General features: G+C 41.5%; 1 protein-coding gene across 1 annotated transcript in view; it reads right to left on the bottom strand.

Moving 5' to 3' along the window:
* The window catches only part of A4GNT (alpha-1,4-N-acetylglucosaminyltransferase), a 36,706-nt gene extending 17,402 nt beyond the window's left edge, over positions 1-19,304 (bottom strand). Inside the window, exons 1-6 of the mRNA XM_044431153.1 lie at positions 19,228-19,304; positions 17,163-17,394; positions 15,473-15,523; positions 13,699-13,776; positions 11,234-11,290; positions 10,346-10,405 (exon numbers count right to left, since the gene is read on the bottom strand). Of these exons, the coding sequence (XP_044287088.1) occupies positions 10,346-10,405; positions 11,234-11,290; positions 13,699-13,776; positions 15,473-15,523; positions 17,163-17,394; positions 19,228-19,304 (555 nt within the window). The remainder of the gene's footprint in view (positions 1-10,345; positions 10,406-11,233; positions 11,291-13,698; positions 13,777-15,472; positions 15,524-17,162; positions 17,395-19,227) is intronic.
* Positions 19,305-21,115: the final 1,811 nt, after the last annotated feature.

The raw sequence follows: 21,115 nt of genomic DNA, 5'->3' as shown, positions 1-21,115 counted from the left end.
CCCTGTCCTTGATGGAGTTGCACCTCCCCTCAAGGACAGAGTTTGTAGTTTGGGGACCCAGTTCTGTCCTGGAAACCCAAGTGGACTCAGTGTCCAGGGGAACCTTCTTGCAACTACTTCAGATTTTCCAACTACGCCCCTATCTGGATGGACAGAGCCTGAAAACAGTCACCCATGTGCTGGTAACATCCAGGATAGTTTCTTGCAGTGTGCTCTACTTGGGGCTGCCCTTGAAGACAGTCCGGAAATTGCAACTGGCACAAAACAGAACAGCAAGAATGGTGACTGGTGTGCCCCATAGGGTGCACATCACCCCAGTGCTTAAAGAATTGCACTGGCTACCAGGTTCTGCCCAGGCCCGATTCAAGATGCTTCTTATGACATATAAAGTCCTAAACAACTTAGGACTGAGCTACCTGAAGGACCACCTCCTCCCATATATGGAAGTCTGCTCGTCCCCTAAGATCAGCTCAGGAGGCCCTTCTGCAAGTGCCATCCCTCAAAGAGGTAAGAGGGACAGCAAATAGAAGGGCCTTCTTGGTGGCTGCTCCCTGCCTTTGGAATAGTCTCTCTAGGGATGTCTGCCTGAGCTGTCTCTACTATTGTTTTGGTGCCAGGCAAAAACATTCCTTTTTAACAATTTTTTAAATAACTGATCCTGTCCTCCCATTCACTATTTTGTTAAGGTGTTGTCATTATATGGTTTTAAATTCTGATTATAATGTATTTTATTATTTATTAATGTATGTATCTATATTTTTACTGTAAGCTGCCTTCAGACCTTTGGGTAGGAGGCGACATAAATGGAATGACGAAGATGACGACAATGACGACGCTGATAGATCAGTCATCCTCAGCATGGTTCTTCTCAGGTGTTTTGGATTGCAGTCCCCAGAACCCTCATTTAGTATGGCTAATGGTTAAGAATGCTGGAGATGAACCAGCATTAGAGGGTCCCCACAGTGTGGTAGATCAGTTGGAGGCCTGCAAGAATCTGAAGTTTACTGGTTTTTCAGACCACTCTACTGGTTGTCAGACAGAACAGTTTGTTGGTCAGTTCAGCAAAGAACTATCAGCAGGTTAGCAGTTCCAGCTATTGCCCAGGGTTCTTTGAATGACCAGAGCCATCTCAAACGTCACAAATTTGTTTTCAACACATATTTACCAGCCATAAAAGTATTGAAATTTCCCTGGGAGTGAATTGACAGAAAAACCCCAGGTATGATAGGGAACCTATATGTTAATTTTTGATAAGTAGATCCTGTTATAACAAACACATGAAGGATGTGGGACATATTACTGCAGCTAGAACAAAGGAAAGCAAACATACTGTGATATGGTATCAGGAATTTTCTCCTTTAATTGATGACTAATAATATCATAGGGATAACACCATGCTAGCTCAGCATAAGGTAAAAGAGTATTTCACAAACTGTACCATAGTGCTAAAGTTTGAAGCACAGGTGTGCATTCTGACATTCCCCATAATCATCATAAGATGATTCTAAAATTGCAAGTAGCTGCTTTAATTTGCATGTGTGTGCATTATATATATTTGCATGCATATACACTCTGTTCCTGAACAGCTCTGGTGCATATCTTCTTACCCAGTTTATTAGAATAAGTTGATCATCACAGAAGGGTAATCCGGCAAAGGGCAGTATTGTGCCATGTTGGACTTTGGAGGCCATGTTGAAGAGAGCTGAGACCATATGAGAAAGGCAAATGGAATCAGTCCCCAAACAAAGTCTGAAGGAAGAGGTGAGTGATCAAGAAGGAGTTTACTCTTCCTTTAACAAATGCTCATGTTCCCCCTTTCTCAATAAAAGAAACCGAGTTCTACTTGCGTCCCTTAAATGAAATCTCAGTTGCAAGGTAAAAGCATATAGATGGAATGTCCCATGGTGAGTGAAATCTAAACTAAGGTATGAACTTCTTGGCAAACTAGGGTTCTTCACAAAAAAATGAGAGATTGCACATAGCAAACATTTCCACATAGGCAAAGTTTGGCCTGTAAATTTGACCAGAAGAATTTGAAAATTCAGGGCAGACATGAAATATACAAATTTAACCCCCATCAGCTTCCCCAAAAGCAGTAACCTCCAAATGTGTTAGAGCTTCAGCTCCCAGCCTGGTCAATGATCATCTTGGCCAGGATTTCTGGGAATTACTATCCATTGCAGCAGGTTGGTGAAAGCTGTTTCGATAAGAAAAATACATTAAGGATGACGGTCACCATAGTCATGCCCTACCCCTTTGCTTGCACATGTACGTTGCTGGACGCCATTACAGAAAGAATGCTGGATTTGAAATAAAGTACTTTTACTCCATGAGCTTGTGTCAGGTCCAGTGGGAGCAGGGAGGCAGGAGTCAGTTATCACTTAGCTAGCGATGTGCTGACCAAGCACAAACATGCACTGTACATTTGCCCCACCAATTTGTCACATACTGTGTTCCCAGCTGTATTTGCCTTTAGGGCATTTGAAGTCTGGATTTCTTGGATCGACACAGTGTGCATCCTGCCAAGCCATGTGAGATGCTTGACCCTTGCCCCTTTTTTGCCCATAATGTTATTCATGGTGTGGAGAACCTCATTAGGAAGGCATTTTTCCTTCTATTCAGTTGCTAGAACTTGGGGTCATCCAATCAAGTTGAATGGTGGGAAATTCAGTACAGCTGAGCGAAAACCCAGTAATTTGCTCAGGAAAACTAGAAGAAGAGAGCCATTTCCCTCATATATAGCTTGGTTGTGGGCTTCCCTGAGTCATCTGGTTGGCCACTGTGGAGAACAGAGTGCCAGACTTTAAAATCCATTTGGTCTAATTGAGCCCAGTTGTTATGCTGTATGGTAGTCCAGACAGGCAGCAAAACCAGGAAATTTCTTGATTTCCTGATGGCCTGCTGTACACGTGCTACATTCAGATTAGTGGGACACAAATTGAACAAGTCAGCAATGATGGCTAAGGTACAGTATGGAAAAATGCCCCAATCATTAAGCAACAGAACACTTAATAAGGTATCAGTTTATCCACACTCTTAGATAACATTATAACAACAGGATCTATTTAGTCAATAACTTCTTCCATTCCCGAGGTCACTTTGGTAAGATGCCAGTGCTGTACAGTTGCATATATGGCTGAAAATAGTAATCCAGAATGTGCCAGATGGGCCGCTGATATGCTTCTGTCATGGTGTGATTTGAAAGGCAGACCCTGAGGATGAAAAGGACAACTAGAACCACAGTCAGGAGAACCACCAGCAGGATGCCTGAAAAGTGCCACATAACAATGAAGATCCAGGCTATCTTTGTCCTATGAAAGGAGAAGAGAGTCCTGAAGTTAGTCAAGTAGTCTCCACTCAGCCCCAAAGGACAATTCTAGGACGGGGCAAAATGAATATGTAAGTAGCTCGCAAGAGGTTGTCACTGAATGCTAAGGGCATTCAGTGGATGACCCTAACAGCACCTTTGGGAGCCCTTTTCACACGCTCTGAGCACACTGCTGCTTTATCTGTTCTTAATGTGCTGAAGTACAAGAAAACCATTTTGGCTAAAAAAGGAATATACATTCAAATTAAAGAGGCAGCATGTTCCAAATGGATGAAGGAAAAATGGAATATCCCCTCTCCATGGTGAAATTGCTTAAAACCTATGGGGCAGTGAAACATCTGGCTCCTTTCAGTCCAGTTTGGTGCGGCAGATAAAGCTGGCAGAACCATTTTCAAGTTTCCATAGTTATGATGCTCACTGAGGGACTTAATCCAGGCTTCCTTAACCTGGCACCCTCTGGTTGTGTTGGACTGCAACTCCCATTATCCCCAGGCAGCATGGCAGTTGGTCTGCTTGACTGGAGTTCTAGTATCATACATCTGGAGAGTAGCATGGTGAGGAAGGCAATTTTAGGTGAGGCAGCATTTTTCACGCTAACATAGCTCGCTAGACTGTTATGAAAATATGAGAGAACAATATTAAGTACTTTGTAAACCATATTTTAGGATGATGATGATGATGATGATGATGATGATGATGATGATGATAAATTGTGCTTCTCTCCTCCATCCATTCCATGTTTAGCTTCATGTCTGCTTACATGCAAGGAGATGTTCTTCCCCAGGAACAGGGTGATGCCATTCCCCATTTTACACCCACCTAGAATAGGCCTAATCTTTAGAAGATGTTGAACACCATGTCTGGTAAAACAGGTGGACAGAAAGATGAAACGAATGCAAGCTAAGTCGGACCACTGGTCCATCTAGTCCAGTATTCCTTACTCTCACTGGCCTCAGCTCACCAGAGCTTCAGACAGAAGTTCAGCTGATCACCTACTACCTGGTTGTTTTAACCAGCAATGCCACATAGAACTTGAGACCTCCTAAATGCAAAGCGTGTGCTTCAACATCAAGGTACAGTTCCTCTCCTGAAGTGCACATGACATTAGTCTTGCAAAAGTCTTGTGGCCTGAGGCTTTTGAGTTCTACTGGCTAACTCTTTCCATGTATTTTGAGCGAAGAAAAGAAAAGTCTAACTTAAATACCTGTACCTATTGATTGATATTTCCAATTTTCTGATATTAAAGAAAAATAATTTTAAAAATTATTTAGGAACAGTTCTGTCACTCAGCCATTGAGGAACAGTTCTGCCATATCTCTTCACAGGAAACAAACACTGCTACTTATATGTGCTGTCAACAAATTCATCACATGCATTACTTTCAATGTCTAGTAACACTAATGATGATTTTGAAAAGCCACAGAACTAAAACTAAACCAATCTCTTTCTGCTATGTATATTCTATAGATGCCTCTTACAAGTTCCTATAAGAGGACTTGTCCACTCATACTTTCTACATTACTGGTTCCCATTTCATTGCATTTGCTGAATGCTAAGGGAGAAGTGACTTCTAGAGACAATTTCCAGAGGGTTAGCTGTATTTAATTACTTCCTCTCTAAATAGAAGTCCAAAACTTAGATTTAACAGCTGACTTACTCTCTGGTAAAAATGACAGAACTTTTGGGTTCTATTCATGGAACAGTTTGGGAGAAAATGGATACTTTCTTGTGGACTCCACTGAACTTCTAGAATGTGATCTATTTCAGTTGCCAGGAACTGGTACTGCTCCCAGAGCCTACTAGATTCCAGTAGACCCCTCCAGGCATCCTAACCTACTGTGTTGCCATGATACCACATCAAACTGGTGGGCATGCATGGCAGATTTTGGAATGCAAATGAAGGCTACCAGGGTCTGAGTGCATTTGGTAAAGCCTGGCATGTTCTGAAACAGTTCTGCTACCATGAATGAAACTGAAAACCCATTAATGGATTCCAGTTATTTTCAGAAACTGTTATCATATCTAGTTAAACATTGGTATAACATTTTGAAAATCCAAGGAAAAATCACTTAACTAGTTTCTGCAGATCATAATTAGACCATGTGAAAGAAAAGTCATTGCGTATCAAGGCAAGTTATTATTTCTGCAAATATCTACACTGTTCCAAGTATATGGGTCTGTTTGTTTTTCAATGGAAAATCAGTAGCAAATATTCTTCACTAACCTACCACCACAAAGCTGCTTCGTCACTGGTTTTTCTCCACTTTGCATTTTTTCTTCCTGTAGGTAAAATTAAATTTGATAGTTGCTGTTGGCACTTATAATTGCATATACAAACAGAAGTCAGATATTTTATTACTGAGGTGTTGAAAGTTCTTTTCTGCATGAACTTCCAGAGTGAGGTGGGAAAAGTATCACCCACGATGCAATTTATCTTTGACCAAAATGGGCATCCATCCAAACACAGCATGAACTTGCACCATTGCTTTAGCTCCTGTGGTGCAGGCATACATTTGTACCATAACAGGTAAGGAAGCAGCAAGGACCATTCATCATTTTTTAAAGAAGTGCATCATCAGATCACAAAATATTCCTGCTGGACCAAACCAAAGGCCAGTGTAGTTCAGCACTGGATTCCCACATGGTCCAAAAAGAACATGAACTCACTGCCCCTGCTCTGCTCTTGCTTCCCAGCAACTGGAATTCAGAGGTATACACTCTCTGATCCTGTAGAAAGCATCCATCTGCCATGACTTGAAGTCTCTGGTGACTTTAAGTATCTCTTATGTTGCATATCTATGCTATGGAGGGATTTCCTGAACACTGGCACAAGCTCAACGACTTTAATTGTAGGGATGCAAGAGGAATCTGATAAATAGGTGAACATTCTATGGATTTTATCATCTCAGTCTTATGGACTGAACTTTACACAAATCTGAAATTAATGGTCAGAAAATTCAAGGTGGAATGTGTGCATATGGGGTGAGAGGAGGATGCTCTCATGCTAAATGCTACAAGCAGAACAAAAAGAACAGTTCAGATTGAATGAGACAGCCCCAGTTTGCACTAGGGACACACAATTCTCATCCCGATTTGTACAATTATTTCAAACAGTTTTGTGGAAGCAGAAGACCCGCATTCCTGTAGTAGCCTGCTTTGAGCGTCAGGTCAGAAATGTGCATTGTGTTCAAATGAATGAGTTTTCCAGCATCATACATCTCCATAAATACCAAAGGTACAAATATATTATCTGGTTTCAATCCTCCTTTTCACTAGGAAAGAAAAGGCAGTCAACCCATGGACCAGATTTGGAGGTCTGCAGTCACTGCAGTGTGGACCACAGCACTAGACTGGTAAACTAGAGCTTGATTTAGGATTGCATGCCCCCAATCTGCTAATACTAATACTAGAATAGTACTAGAATTATAGTAGAATACTAATGTCCCTAGAATTGAAAAGAATTCACTGCCACTAGTGAATGGGGTGCGTTTGTGATGCCAATGGCTCTTCAGCCCCTTTCACTTGGCCACACATCTTATAAAAGCACTGAATCTTCTCTCTTCTAGAAGCTGTTGTACTGAACCCCATTTGTCTTCACATCCAAATATAAGAGGTAGCCAAGGGGCAGATGCTGTTGTCCAGGGATGCTGGGCTCAGTTACAATAGTTGCATTAATTTTATGTAAAACACAACATCAGCTTCTCTGTCACAAACTAAAAATCTGTGCTCACAAGGACGACCAGATAGCTTTCTCTGTATTGGGTAAAACAAGGTTACTGACCAGTTCAGCCCTGGCTATTTCATACATCAAGCTCTTTGGGTGTAGATTCAAAAACTTGCCTGGGAACTTGATCTGACATCTGAAGGAAGGAAGGAAGGAAGGAAGGAAGGAAGGAAGGAAGGAAGGAAGGCAAACAGGCAGACAGATTAACAGATTTACTTTTTTGCATTAGTTTTATCTCCATGTACTAGGGGAATGTCCCATTCCCAAACCCAGCAAGGGCCAGGCACAAGTCCTTCTGGTTTCTGGATGCTGAAAACAGCCAAATGTATGCAAAATGAGCCATACTTCGCAATATGAGATGATGTTATACCAATATACTAGAAATATAAGTTAAGTTATATAGTTAAGTCGTTGGATGCTGTGCTGTTTTGTTTTATCTTATTTGTTTTTTCATTGTAAGCTGTCCCAAGACAGAAGTGGGGGGCAGGTTAGAAACGCTTTAATAAAAAAATAATAAATATATCACATTATACACAACAAAGTTAACAGAAATGTGCACTAGAAACTGTTTTGTTCCTATTTCCATATTTTTTGGATTTTTTTAAAAAAATAAAAACACTTTTGCAATTTCTTTCTTGGCAAGACTTCCTATTGTATTTCATTTATTATGAATTGTGTATCCCTGAATGTGGATTAAATGAACACACATCCCTAACAGCCAGGGTTGCCATAATGGATCAAAGCCCAGGAATGATTGAAAATCACTTTATAGATATTCTCATGGAAGTTATAGTGATTAATAAGGTGGCAGAGATAAAAGATACTACAGGACGGGTTTCCTTGACCTTTTAAATATATTTCAGGAGGAAGAATGAATCCTGGGCGCAGAGCACAGGGCATCTGTCCAAAGCTGGGCAAGGCGTGTGATGACCTTCAGCCTGCAATCTGCCTTTGCATTTTGTAAAGGTCCATAAAGGTCGCTTCTGAGTCGAGCCCTGGCACTGCCTCCTCAGATGCAGCGTAAAGAAATGATACAAATCGCCCATTTCCATGATTACTTACAGAATAAAATAAAGGACTGACTCAACTGTCCCCTTTCCTGTGGTAGCATCTGTATTCTGTAGTATTCTCCAGCAGCAGAATAATCATGACTTTAATTCATCTGACATACTTCAAGACCAGACCCTGGCTACAGGGGGAAAAAATGGAATCACAGAGGAGTCTTACTGAGCCTTGTCTTTTGCAACAGCTGACAGCTCATCCTGCAGGGCTTTCTCTCTGTCCTGAAGAACCTAAAAGCAAAATAGTCAGCATGCCCTCCTCAGTTACTGCATTTTTCCTTCCCGCTCCACAGCAATGTCTCTACTTCACACAGCTCAAGTCCTAGGGGAATTTTTTAAATATATTGACCACATGCTGGCTACAGAAAGGATGTGTGAGCTGCTTCTCACTATCATAGCCAGAAGTGTCCAGAGCAGCATGTGCCAGTCAAAGGGCTTTTGGGTCGGTGCAAGTGATGATAAGGATTTAGAGTGAAAGTGAATGGATGATGCTTGATAGCAACAGGATTCTCTGAATATCAGCTTGTTGCTCATCTTGTGCCCAATTCTAATTTTTCTTTGAGATTACTGATTGCTGTGTGTGAATGGAAAGCTTAAACAGCAATGGAGCAGGGCTTTTATGCAGATCACCCAAATCCAGGCAGGCTTCCTCCATAGACCAAAGTTGCTGCTGTTGATTTTTGGAGGAAATCAGCTTAGGAAATCTGAACAAATCAAATTTTGGAATCCTCAAATGGGCATGCTTGCATGTCTCATGAGCAAATGTGAAAGTTCATGAGTTCTAAGGGAATAGCTCAAAATGAAGTAGTAATAGGCTCATCACTGAATAAGCAATTCATGGCTTATGGACCTTTCCAAATCCAGGGTGGATCTGGATTTTATTTGTATTATGTTTTATGTTATTTTATGTAAACTGTCCTGAGGCTATGCAATGGGATGGCATACAAATACTCTAAATAAATAAATAAATGTTGCAGAACTCTTTCCAGAGGACCCATGAAGAAAAAAGCTAACCATGGGGTTCCTTTGGAGTAAGGCTGGGATGAACCATATCAGCTTGTACTCCTCCAACGTTTTGCACGCTTGCTCGAGTTCAGTCCAGCCTTCAAACCAAAAGGAAGTCCATGAATGCTCATTGACCCTGGTTTTGCAACTAGCAATCTTCTTCCACACCATGTGCAGCAGCCCGAGAGAGACACACTGACTGCTCAGTGGATGCAGGGAACGGGTTTCCTGGCAAGACCCCACAACCAGTGCTCAGAGTCAGTTGCGGCTGCTCAAAGAGTGGCTGCACTTGATGCGTGAGGGGGGTGCTTTTAGCCCAGTGTGCGAGGCTTGATGCTAGATGAGTGCACTGTGAACAATAGGCATGCTCACTAGGGAATTAGATTCTTAGCAGATGCAAAGCAGACCGGAGACTGGGGAGCCAAGCCCAGGGGATCACCTTGGAGGACTTTTTATGATGTGTGTGTCTCATCATTATCATCATCATCATCTCTATACTGCCCAAAGCCAAAGCTCTCTGGGCAGTCAGCAACATTAAGTCACCCATCCAGACTTCAACAAGCCCCAGCTCTGCTTAGCTTCCAAGATTAGGCAGGATCAGTCACTTCAGGCGGTATATGGAAGCTGCCTAGATAGCAATATAGCTATCTTGGACACGCATTTAGGTAAACCATTCTCCTGCACCTCCTATACCTCTTCTCAGTGCCAATCAGCAGCATAACTCATGCGGGTGGGTGGCGGGGTTGAGCTTTCTTTATAGTACGGCAGGTTCCTACTAACAGGGATCCTGCTCTACAGCAAGACAGGTTTGACTCTGCAATAGATTTGGCTGTGTGATGATATCACTGAAGGGAAGATAAGCAGTTTTAGACTGAGGCAATACAAGCTGCGGAAGCACTGTTCACATTTGGAATTATTTTGATTTGTCTTTTGCATGCTCATTGCACAGCCTGGCACTCTCCCTTTCTTTGAAATCGCCTTTTCCACTACCTAAGTGGGGGAACCAGTACCAAAGGGGGGTATCAAATTCAGCTATCCAGGACCACCACTGTGGCTCATCACAGCTTAACAGTGGAATCCCTTGTATGTTTGTTCAGGCATACATCCCACTGTGTTCAACTGAACTCATTCCCTAGCAAATGTGTTAAATGTGTTAAGAATTACAGCCTAAATTTGGCAGCTCTTGATATTCAGTCTGTCTAAAGATCAGCTTTCTCACATGGATACCTGTATTTTCACTTGGTATTCCTGTACATAGCCTTCTAGCTCCCGGATCTGGTGTTTCATCTGGAAAATAAATAGAGATCAATTTTGCCACATGCATCTAGTGCCATTTATCTTGTGCACAATTACAATACTTGGCTAGTAGAGTCACAAGAATTCCAGGTGCCCTGACAAGAATCGTATTTCAGTGTCCACCACCTGAGACAATGTTAGTGGACAAAATGAAAACCACTAAAGGTGGTTGAGCACTTGGTGCTTGTCTCTCAAATCAATCAGGTGCTCTGAGCATTTTTGGAACCTTTGAAAAGCCTTGTGGAGTACTTCAAAAAGTACTTCATCAATGATAGTTCTTTACCTTCTGTTACTCCTCCTCTAAGGAAGAAAAAAATATATTTGGAGAAAGGGGATGCTACAATAGAGATTTATTTTTCATTCATTTCACTTCTACATCACCATTCCTACTAAGGGAGCCCAGAGCAGTGCACAAAAATGAAAAGAAATGAAACGAAACTTTACAATTACATTCAAACATATATCTAAAAGAAGCAATATTATACAACATTTGCAGACTCCAATAATAAAAGCCCCTGGCCAGATTACACTCCCAAAGATGAGGTGAACAGATATGTTTTAATTGCCATCTAAAACTTAGTGATGTGAGGGGCACTTGTACTTCTCTGGGGGTGGGGTGGGGATTTCACAGTTGGGTGCTGCCATGGTTAGGGTCTGTCTCAAGTCACCATGTTCTCTCCTACTGGTGAGATCAGTCAGGATCAGGGGACTTAAGCCTAGCTGAGCACAATGGGAAAATTAGAGCAAATCAGTAGGACCCCTGTTGGCTTCATGTTGGCTGGCTGGACTGTGTCCTATGCTTATGATAATTATTTTTACCTTTATAAAAACTTCATCTTCCTCCCCACAGGTAAGTTTGGATTCCTGGAGCTCTCTCTAATTAAGAAGCAAGCAAAACAACCAAAAATATTTCATCATTTAGGGCATCTTGGAAGCAAATGTATTTAAGACTTGTCCTTACTAGTATAGCCAAGAGAAATAGATCTATGCATTACATGAGACAATTGAACTAAGAACAACTTTAGGAGAATCCTCAATAAAATAAGAGGTATGGTGGTCTTGCAAGGGGAATGGACAATTCTGCACTTCTATTTATGTGAGTGAGGCCTTAGCTAGAGACACAGGTACTTTTAGAAAAGAATTTTGTTGTGTAACCACCCTAGCTTATTTAAGAAAATATTTGAGGGGAGATGCAGAGTATTCAGAAAATAATTTCTTCCAGTTGTTACCTTTCCATGTTTTCCCACCACTTTTCTTGTCTTTTTCTTACTAAGGAAATGAAATCTCTGTTGGAAAGAAAGCTGGAATTACATGCCATGTGCTTCACTGAATAGTGTTTGGAGCTGGATATATGGAGCACTCTTTCCCAGTAAATCCACTCTGTTTCCCTAAATCCGTGTGACTGCCAGCAAAATATAGCAAAGAGTTTTTCTTTAAAACTGTTAGATTCCTAAAAGCCTTATGTAAAACCTTACAAAATTACCCAGAGCATTTTGGAACAGCACCAACAACACTGGATAATTTTGTTTGGGCTGCATTTTAAGAAACATTAATATAATTTGCAGTTCCTGGACTAATGCACCTATCAGAACACAGCTATTTGTATTCTACACTTCTCCAAATTTTGCAATGTAATTTGCAGCTCAGGAATCATATGCAAACATGCATATATTAAAGCAGGAAGAGGCAGACCTCAGGCTTTTTACCAGAAGGTCGGCTTGACCACATGCAAACCAGTGCCTTTGTGGGAAGGGAGAGCACATGCAATTAGAATTAAGCAGCAGGATTGTCTCTGACCACATGCTCACTCCAGCAGCTCGCTGGAATACCAGCAGTGAGCTTCTCATCCCTTCACAGAGAAATCCACTCTGCATTTCCCTCTAAGCATTCTCTGGTTCATCAACTCAACGTAGAGGAACCTTTCCGATTTTTGCAGCAGTGTGTCAGTCTACTGCCAGTCGCCCAGGTATCTGGGAGGAGATTGCAAGCAGGCTCCTGGGCTCCTGTTACAGAAAGATATGTACAAAATGCATAGATTTTCATGTGGTTTTTATTTTAATTTTAAATTGTATGGTAATGATGAAATTGAGTACATTTAAAATGGGCATGGACCAAATATAGACCGATGCACACACTCATCGTCCTTGTAAGTGCAAATTCATAAATTCCTTCCCCAGCTCTAGCTATCTTTTGCAGTAACTTCAGTGGTCACTATGTGAACAGAATGCTGAGCTAGAGAGATCCTTGGTTTGATCCAGCAAGCCTCTTCATGTATTCTTATCATCATAAGTAAAACATACACTTCTCCAGTGATACAAAATGAAAATGTATTTTGGCAGTATGAATTAAAAATTAAAATTCAAAATTGTTGTAGATGATGTGCTTTGTTCTTGTACCACTGACCTGAGTCCTACCCCTGAACGATGGGATAGAAATGATTTTAGTAAATAAATGAATAAAATTCATTCAACCAAACTGAGAAGTCTAGTGCACCTTGACACCTAGTGCAGGTGTTAATGAATAGGTCCAAGAGAAGTTAGAAAATAACTAATTTAGCAAAGAACTATGCAAGGAGTTCCATGTAACCAGAAAAGGTGAAGTGACCAAAGCAGGGATATATAAAACTTCAATTTCCCCATGGATTGTCCCTCCTCATAAACATTAGATCACATGTTCAAGTCAATGGTCATGATGTGTAATATTTGCATCTGGCTATTTCAGTCCACTGAGATCACAAACAGGCTCTATTTAGATATGGACAAATCTGTCAATGTCCGTTTCCCCCCATTTCTCCATTTTCCAAAGTTAAGTTCAATTTCTCCTGAGCTTTGATGTTTTTCCAGTCTTAAATTCTGTCCATCATGAACTTTCAGAATTGTTTAAAAGCTTGTATTAATTATATGCATTTTGTTGTGCATTCATATGCGATTTTCCTTATATAACTATCAATTTCACAAGCAATTTTGCTAATAGAATGCATGCTTAATATTATCTTTAACAATATAGGACTTTCATGTGCATTTCTCCCAGTATACACATTTTTGTACTCATTTTTTGACTGGAGAACTCCATTACTAAGTTTGGGCAAATGTGAATTTTGAAAGATAACTTATTTTCAGTTCACATATTGGTTTTGGAAGTACTAATTAAATGAGTATCCCCCCATCTCTCACTATATTTCACATTAAGCTTAATGGACACTTTCCGAGGCATTATTTCTTCACATGAACAAGTCCCTCATGCTATTTCAAGTCTTATTTGATCCTGGTTCTAGATTTACTTACCCTCAGTTTATTGACATGACAGCAGAGCTGCAGGTAACTCTGCTGGTTGATCTTCCTGGATGTTGTCAAAGTTGAACTCTAGTTTTTGGCACAAAAGCACACGTTCAGCTCACCAGTATACATTAGTCAGCTCACTAAGGCTCTTTCGCCATTCTGTGACTTCCATGGTTTTCAGGAGCCAAGCCAAATGGAACTCTGGTGATTCCAATCATAGATGTACACTGCTGCTTTGTTTGAACAATTAGCAGTCTTTTCCCTCCATGGAGCAAATGAATCGTTGCTTCAACGTGAGTGGTGGTTCAGGGATGAAAGATCGGGGAAGAGATAGGTTAAATGCCCTCTCCTAGAGACCATATTCCTCACTTTTGAAGAAGTCATGGTGGGGGTGTTTGTTAGTCAAACAAAAACAGTCAGAGAGCTTAATTGCAGATCTGCCATGGCGTGCTTTGTTGAGCTTTAGATGTGTATCCATTTCCCAGTGGGTCAATGGGAAAGTGTGGACTGAATGACACAAATAATCATTCCAGTAGACATGGGGGAGCATTTGGAAAAAAATACAGGCTGGGGCAAAAGAGCTGCAGTCTTTCAAAATTTGGTGCTTCTAGTGCAACCAGGATTTCTGTGACGAGAGAGCCTATGAGTGCGATATTCATGCTTCATGCCAGCTTGATAATGGCAGATGCCCCATGAACAGACTTTCATGCTAAAGCAAGCTAAGCACTGGCGAAATAACAACTGCAGTACATGCTTTGCAAAAAGCTTTTTGTCACTCAACAGGAGGAAACACACACACTAATGAGCCACTATGAATTTGCATTTTACTTCAGAATGGAAACTGAGTGCAATTGTTCTGGCCTAACACAGTGTAACAACTAGTGCATGTGACCAAACTGGCTTGTTGAAACCATACGTTGAGGAAATGGGATGAGTAGATCAGGCACAGCTGAAGTGATACGCAAGCCAGAAACAGGCAACCTTAGGCTTAAGGAACATTCAGAACAGTTCATGGGACCAAAGGTGTTCTTGCTCACATGGGCTCCCCTCCACACTTACAGGCATAGCTAGAGAGTAGCAAGAAGGGCTATGCTGCCACTGGGCTCAGAGGCAGGCAGGGTATGATACGTACACAACATTATGCATGGAGTGGAGAAATTGAATTGGTACTCATAAGGCTAGAACCCGGAGTCACCCAATAAAGCTGAGATTCAGGACAGATAAAGGGAAGTACTTACTTATTCACAAAGCACATACTTAGACAATGAAACTTGCTATTCCAGAAGTAGAGATGACCACTAAGGTATGTGGCTTTGAGAGGGCATTAGGCAAATTTATGGACAATGAGGCTATGAGCCCATTGTTCATAAGTGATGTATCATACCTCCAATATCTCATGCAATAAACCTCTTTCTATCAATGGCTGGGGTGCCACTGCACTCACATCATGCTTTAGGATCCCTTAGAAAGTGGCAGGTCACCGTGGGAACAGAATGCTGGACTAGATGGACTTTTGGTCTGATGCAACACAGCTCTTCTATTGTTCTTTCCCTTCCTATTCTAAATGAATGGTGATCAATAGAGGTAACTGGGCTGGGTTCTCTCTAGCTTGTCTCATGTGGCAGCTTTCCAAGTAAGAGATGCTTCTTACAGAAGGCTTCTAGAACATTATCACTATATCATAGTAATACCATCTGAAAAATGCCTGCTGTCTTTTGCTTCATGTTCTATGCTGAAATGAAAATTCTCCCAGGAGATGCAAGTAACTTGTATTACATACCTTCTCAGAAAGCATGAAGATTTTCAAATGCAAATTTTCATTGTCCTTTTCCTGTGGGTGGAAAAAAGAACAGCACAGTTAGCTATACACATTCTCTCTATATATCTATAGAAAGAGATGCTTCTGCATAGCCTGAAATGCTTGATCCTGCCCAAACTTGGAAGCTAACCAGGGTCAAGCCTGGTTGAAATCTGGAAGGGCAACTTAAAATGTTGTGAACCACCCAGAGAGCTTCAGCTACGGGCGCTATAAAATGTAATGAGGTATATATTTAGCCTGTTGATTGCCTGAAGAGGAAAAAAGATAACTGCAATTCACTAAAAACCCTTGCCAAATTCCTCCAGAATTCAAAGTCCTGAAGCATCCTGTGCTGTTGCTTCAACTGGATGTTTCAGCATTTTATGTTACATTTGTTAGAGTTATTCTAGTGCAACCTTCTCTAGAATGGAAACTGTCGTCCAAAATGGCTACACAATATCAGGTTGCATAATGTTACTCTCATTAAATGAGTAGCATGCCTTAAACATTTACGCAGGCAGATGCCATAAGGTGAGAATGTGCCTTCTACACAGAATCTCTTTTTCATGATGGTGTGCAGAAAATCAGACACTTCACCTGGCACAGAGCTGTATGTTAATGCATCATGATATGGTTACATTTTCAGATGATTGCTCTGAAATCGGTCACTGGGCAGTTCCTTGTTTGAAAGAACAGAGCTGCATGTTCAGAGGGTTGTCCTTCAAGTTTGTGCAAGTTATTCTCTGTACAAAAATGAAGTATGTTGCATGTGCTGCAAATGGTTGGATATATTTGGCATGGACTATGTAGCAAAGAAATTAAAAGACGCTTGCTCCTGGAGAGGAAAGCTATGGCAAATCTAGACAGCATACTAAAAAGCAGAGACATCACCCTGCATACAAAAGTCAAGGCTATGGTTTTCCCAGTTGCAATGTATGGCTGTGAGAGTTGGACCATAAGGAATGCTGAGTGCCGAGGAATTGACACTTCTGAATTGTGGTGTTGGAGAAGACTCCTGAGAGTCCCTCGGACTGCAAGGAGATCAAATCAGTCAGTCCTAAAGGAAATCAACCCTGACTGTTCTTTAGAAGGTGAAGCTCAAATATTTTGGCCACCTAATGAGAAGAAAGGACTCACTGGAAAAGACCCTGAAGCTGGGAATGATTGGAGGCAAAAGGAGAAGGGGACATCAGAGGTTGAGGCGGCTGGATGGGGTCACTGAAGAGGTGAGTGTGGGGTTGGGTGTATTCTGGGGGATGGTAGAGGCAGGATAACCTGGAGGAATGTTGTCCATGGGGTCACAAGGAGTGGGGCACAACTTTGTGATTGAACAACAACAACAACAGATTTAGGACAGAACTTATACTGAGTCAAATCCTGCAGGGTAGGAGCCGCAACCACCTATCAGTATTGATGCAATGGAAATAAAGTAAGTTTTTGGGTTGTCGCAAATATTGCTGGAGACTGATGATTCCACAGGAGGGTCGTTCCAGCCAACAAACCTTACCAGCTGCGGATGATGGGAGTTAGAGCTCAACACACCTGGAGGGCACCGGGCTGGGAAAGACTGACTAAACAAATGATCCCTGGCTAGTGCTGCCTGCTGTTTTTATGGCGGGGGGCATGCAAAGCCTCCCTTAGCTCAGCAATATCTACCTTCAGGATTGCCTACCAGCTTTTTGAGATACTGTTCCTCTGCAGATGCCACAACACTCTGCTCTTCCTGATTTTTCTTTACTGCTTCCGTCTGTTTTTCTATGAAAGTTATTTTCTCTTCAGCTTGCTTTATCCTATATATAGTGCAGGAGATGATGGCGATGATGATTGCGATGATGATGATGGATGATGATGATGATGATGATGACGGGAAGAGTTTATTAAAGAAAATATATCTATCTACTTTTCTGACCAAAAATAGTGCCCTCAGGACAACTAACAATATTGAGTAATAAAACTGATAAGCAAAGTCAGAATGCAAAACAGCAATATAATCATACCAGATAAAAAACTGAAATGCAGGGATGCCAATGTCAAATTTATTTCAGAGAAATCTCTAAGATAATTGTCCGCTGAACAACAGCATCTTCGCTTGTCCCTAAAAAGCCAAAAGTGGGGTGGGAGGCATGAACAAAATTGCCTATACCAGGTCATCTTTCACAAGGCAGGGCAGAGAAATCATCTCCTGATGATCCAAGCACTCATATGGGAGAAGATATAGAAACATAGAAACAGAGTGAGTCAGAAGGGTCCTCCTGGGCCATCTAGTCTGACCCCCGGCTGCAGCAGGCTCTGCTCATGGCATGCCTACCATGTGACAGGTATTTAGGGGTTGTATTTAGGGCTTTGAAGGTTAAAACCAGCACTCTGAAGTGTGCCCAACAAATCAGGGGCCAAGGAAAGGTGAGCTGCATAGAGGTAGGTGTCAATGGTCTTTAAACCAGGTTTGAACTGCTGTAGTTTGTACACATTGACATTTTCAAACCCTTTTCAGAGGCAGCTTGTGTTGGGTGAGCTGCATGAGGCTTGCATCCAAAATTCTTTGTGCCCCTCAAGTTTGCAATGAACAATGCTAGCCTTATTTACTTACTACTCCACCTCTCTCCTCTACAGAAAATAGCAGCACAAACACAGAGAAATTTACACAGAATGGCTGGCTGGGGAATACTGTTAGTTGTAGAAATTTTCCTCATCTAAACATGGAGTCCTGCAACAGCAGGGGGTTGGACCTAATGGCCTTCATGGCCCCTTCCAATGCTACTTTTCTGTGATTCTATAATTCTATGTGCAGGATTGTGCCCTGAAAGACTAAATCCACCCCACACCATGATTATTGATGCATACCTTTTGAGCTCAGCTTTCATGTTCTTCATACTTGCTTGTAAATCCCAAATGTTTGCCTTGATGATGTTGCCTTCATTAATGAGGCAGTTAACTTGCTCTCTCAGCCATATGTTCATATGCTTGGACTGGAAAATAGAGGCTCCCTTTGCTGCTATCCAGGTGGCTCTTAGTTGGGATTTAAAGAACATAACTGAGTTATTTATTGCAGGCATGGTATCTGGGAAGAAAACGTGTGGTGGATATCTTAAGGGAAAAGGCTGCACATGACAAACACAATGCTCAGCCTTTGAAAAACCCCGAACATCAATGATTTGTTATTATTCAAAAGTACTAGTGTACAAAGCCACGAAAAACTTGTGACCAAGATTCCCAAGAAAGACTGTGCCTTCTCCCTTAACAACCTGGCTGGTCGCTGAGGTCATCAGAGGGCGTTCCCCTGGTGGTCCACGTGGTTCTGCCCTGATTGCAGTCCACCAGGGGAACAGCCTTTGGTCTAGCAGCTCTACTTCTCTGGCACTCTCTCCCCCTGAAGGTCAGGCAGGCTCTGATACTGTGCTGTTTTGGGGCATCTGATAAAGGCATCTGTGTTTTGGGAAGTCTTTCTTGATGACCAGGAACAGTTTTAACATTTTAATGCATTGTCTTGTTCTTTTATCAGTCTCATCAATTTATTGTTCACTGCTCTGGAATCTGTCTAGATATGGAGCAGTATGCAATTGTTGCAAATGAATAAAGAAAAAAATTGAGAGAGGAAGCAACATTATCTGCTTGTACCCCATTTGGAGGGTGGTGGGGAGATGATTCTACGTGGTCCCCCACTCTTCCAACACATGCTTATTATTCCCCTTGCAAGCTTGCCATCCTAGTTCCAGTTATCCTAGCCTATGAACACTTACCGGGCATTCTTGGTTCCCGTACTGACGGCTACGCAGGCTTCGGAAATCTGCTGGCGGCAATAAGGGTCTTTTAGCATTTTTAATCAGTCCATCTATTACATCTCTATATCAACCAACAGCCAAAGTTCTATGGGTGGTTTAGAAAGGTTAATACACTATACATGATTTAATACATTATACATAATATAAAAACCATACACATCTGAATGCAATTCTGGACAGCATGCCGACAGACATGCATATATTTACATAATTTGAAACAATCAGTTACAAGAAAAATATGATTAAGGGCCTTACTGTATGGTACCAAATACCTGAGAAAAGAGGAAGTTCTTAACCTGGCACCCAAATGATAATATATTTTGTCCAGAGAGGGACACTGCTGAGCCTCTACCCAAATCTGATAGGAGGCACTCTGTTCCAATGAAAAAGGGCTCCATTCTCAGGGCCCAGAAGGGAGAAAAAAACACTTTTCTCTGATCAGCTGCTGATCTAAACTAAGAGCTTTCTTCTGCCAGGGCAATGGAGTAGGGGTTGTATAGGAAGTTACTAAGAAATGCAATTGACTTACTGCTGAGGTTTGTATTGTGCTAGTGCTTCTCACTTCTGGATAGGTAGGGATCACATTTGCCCAAGCCATCTCTGCTTTTCACAGAATCATAGAACAGTAGAGTTGGAAGGGACCAAGAAGCCATCAGGTCCAACCCGCTGCTCAGTGAATGACTCCAAATTAAGCCATTCCTCTCAGATGGCTGTCCAGCTGCATCTTGAATGCCTCTAGTGCAGGAGAGCTCACAGCCTCCCTAGGTCACTGGTTCCATTGCTGTGCTATTCTAACAAATATGGCCAGTGAAAGTAGGTGGGAATTTAGTTGGGGAGCTAAAATGGCAGGCTCAGATCACAGTCCCCAGGTGTTTGTTTATTTATTTATTTAGAAAATTTCTATGCTGCCCCATTCGCCGAAGCCTCGGGGCGGCTCACAAAACATCGATTAAAATATAATACACTAAAAATATAAAACGAATTAACAATAATAACAAGGTGTTGTTGTTCTTTGCTCAATGTTGGAGTTTGGGCAACTGTAGCAAGTATTGTGGGATGTCTACAGTGTCAGTGATGGGCCATCCTGAGAGTTTAGCCTGTTGTCAACTGCACAGTGGAGCTGACCTCAAAGTAGAGACTTTTCTTCCCCAGGCATGTGTGTACAACAGTTTGTTCCATAGGCTTTGTTTGTGTGGGTACTGATGAGCAACAGTCTTTTCTCCAGGCAGAATCTAATCTTCTCTTCTTTGACCCTGGATTCTTTGCCTGATTTCTTACTGAAGATTTATTTGATCTTGCTTGATTTCTTACCAAAAATTAAACACCCAAGCACCATTCATCCACTAAGCCACATTTCATTTTGAAACTGTGTACTGAAAGATCTCAAAAAAGTTTTTCCAGCCTGAAATTGGTTCAAGCAGACAGGAGGGGAAGCAAATGACACGTGGGTGTGGGTGTGGGAGGGACGGTTCCCAGATTGTACACACACAAATGCAAGATTTGTATTTTAAAAACCCATTTGTAAGGAACTTGGTTGCACTGCAGATTTGCACCTTGGGCTTCCCACTTGGTTCCAAGTGTTTGCTGAATCAAATGTGTTAAGTGACCCTTACCTATTAAAAAAAGGGGGGTATTAATTTTGACCAAGTCTTGATTTCTATTTTTAATTGCTTTTGGGTGATAAAACAACAATATAATACGAATCATTTGCTTTGTTTCAGACAAAACAGCAGCAAAAATATTTGGATCTGAAAGTAACATAATGATGCATGGACTACTGAATTTACATAATGTAATCTATTCTGGTGCTTACTTCAAAAAGATTGGTTTTATACTTCTGTAGCTT

This window comes from Varanus komodoensis, unplaced genomic scaffold (assembly GCF_004798865.1).
Source record: "Varanus komodoensis strain SLA01 unplaced genomic scaffold, ASM479886v1 scaffold1, whole genome shotgun sequence".
Taxonomy (NCBI): domain Eukaryota; kingdom Metazoa; phylum Chordata; class Lepidosauria; order Squamata; family Varanidae; genus Varanus; species Varanus komodoensis.
Note: the sequence above shows the minus strand (reverse complement) of the source record. Positions and strands in the feature narration are given on the sequence as shown.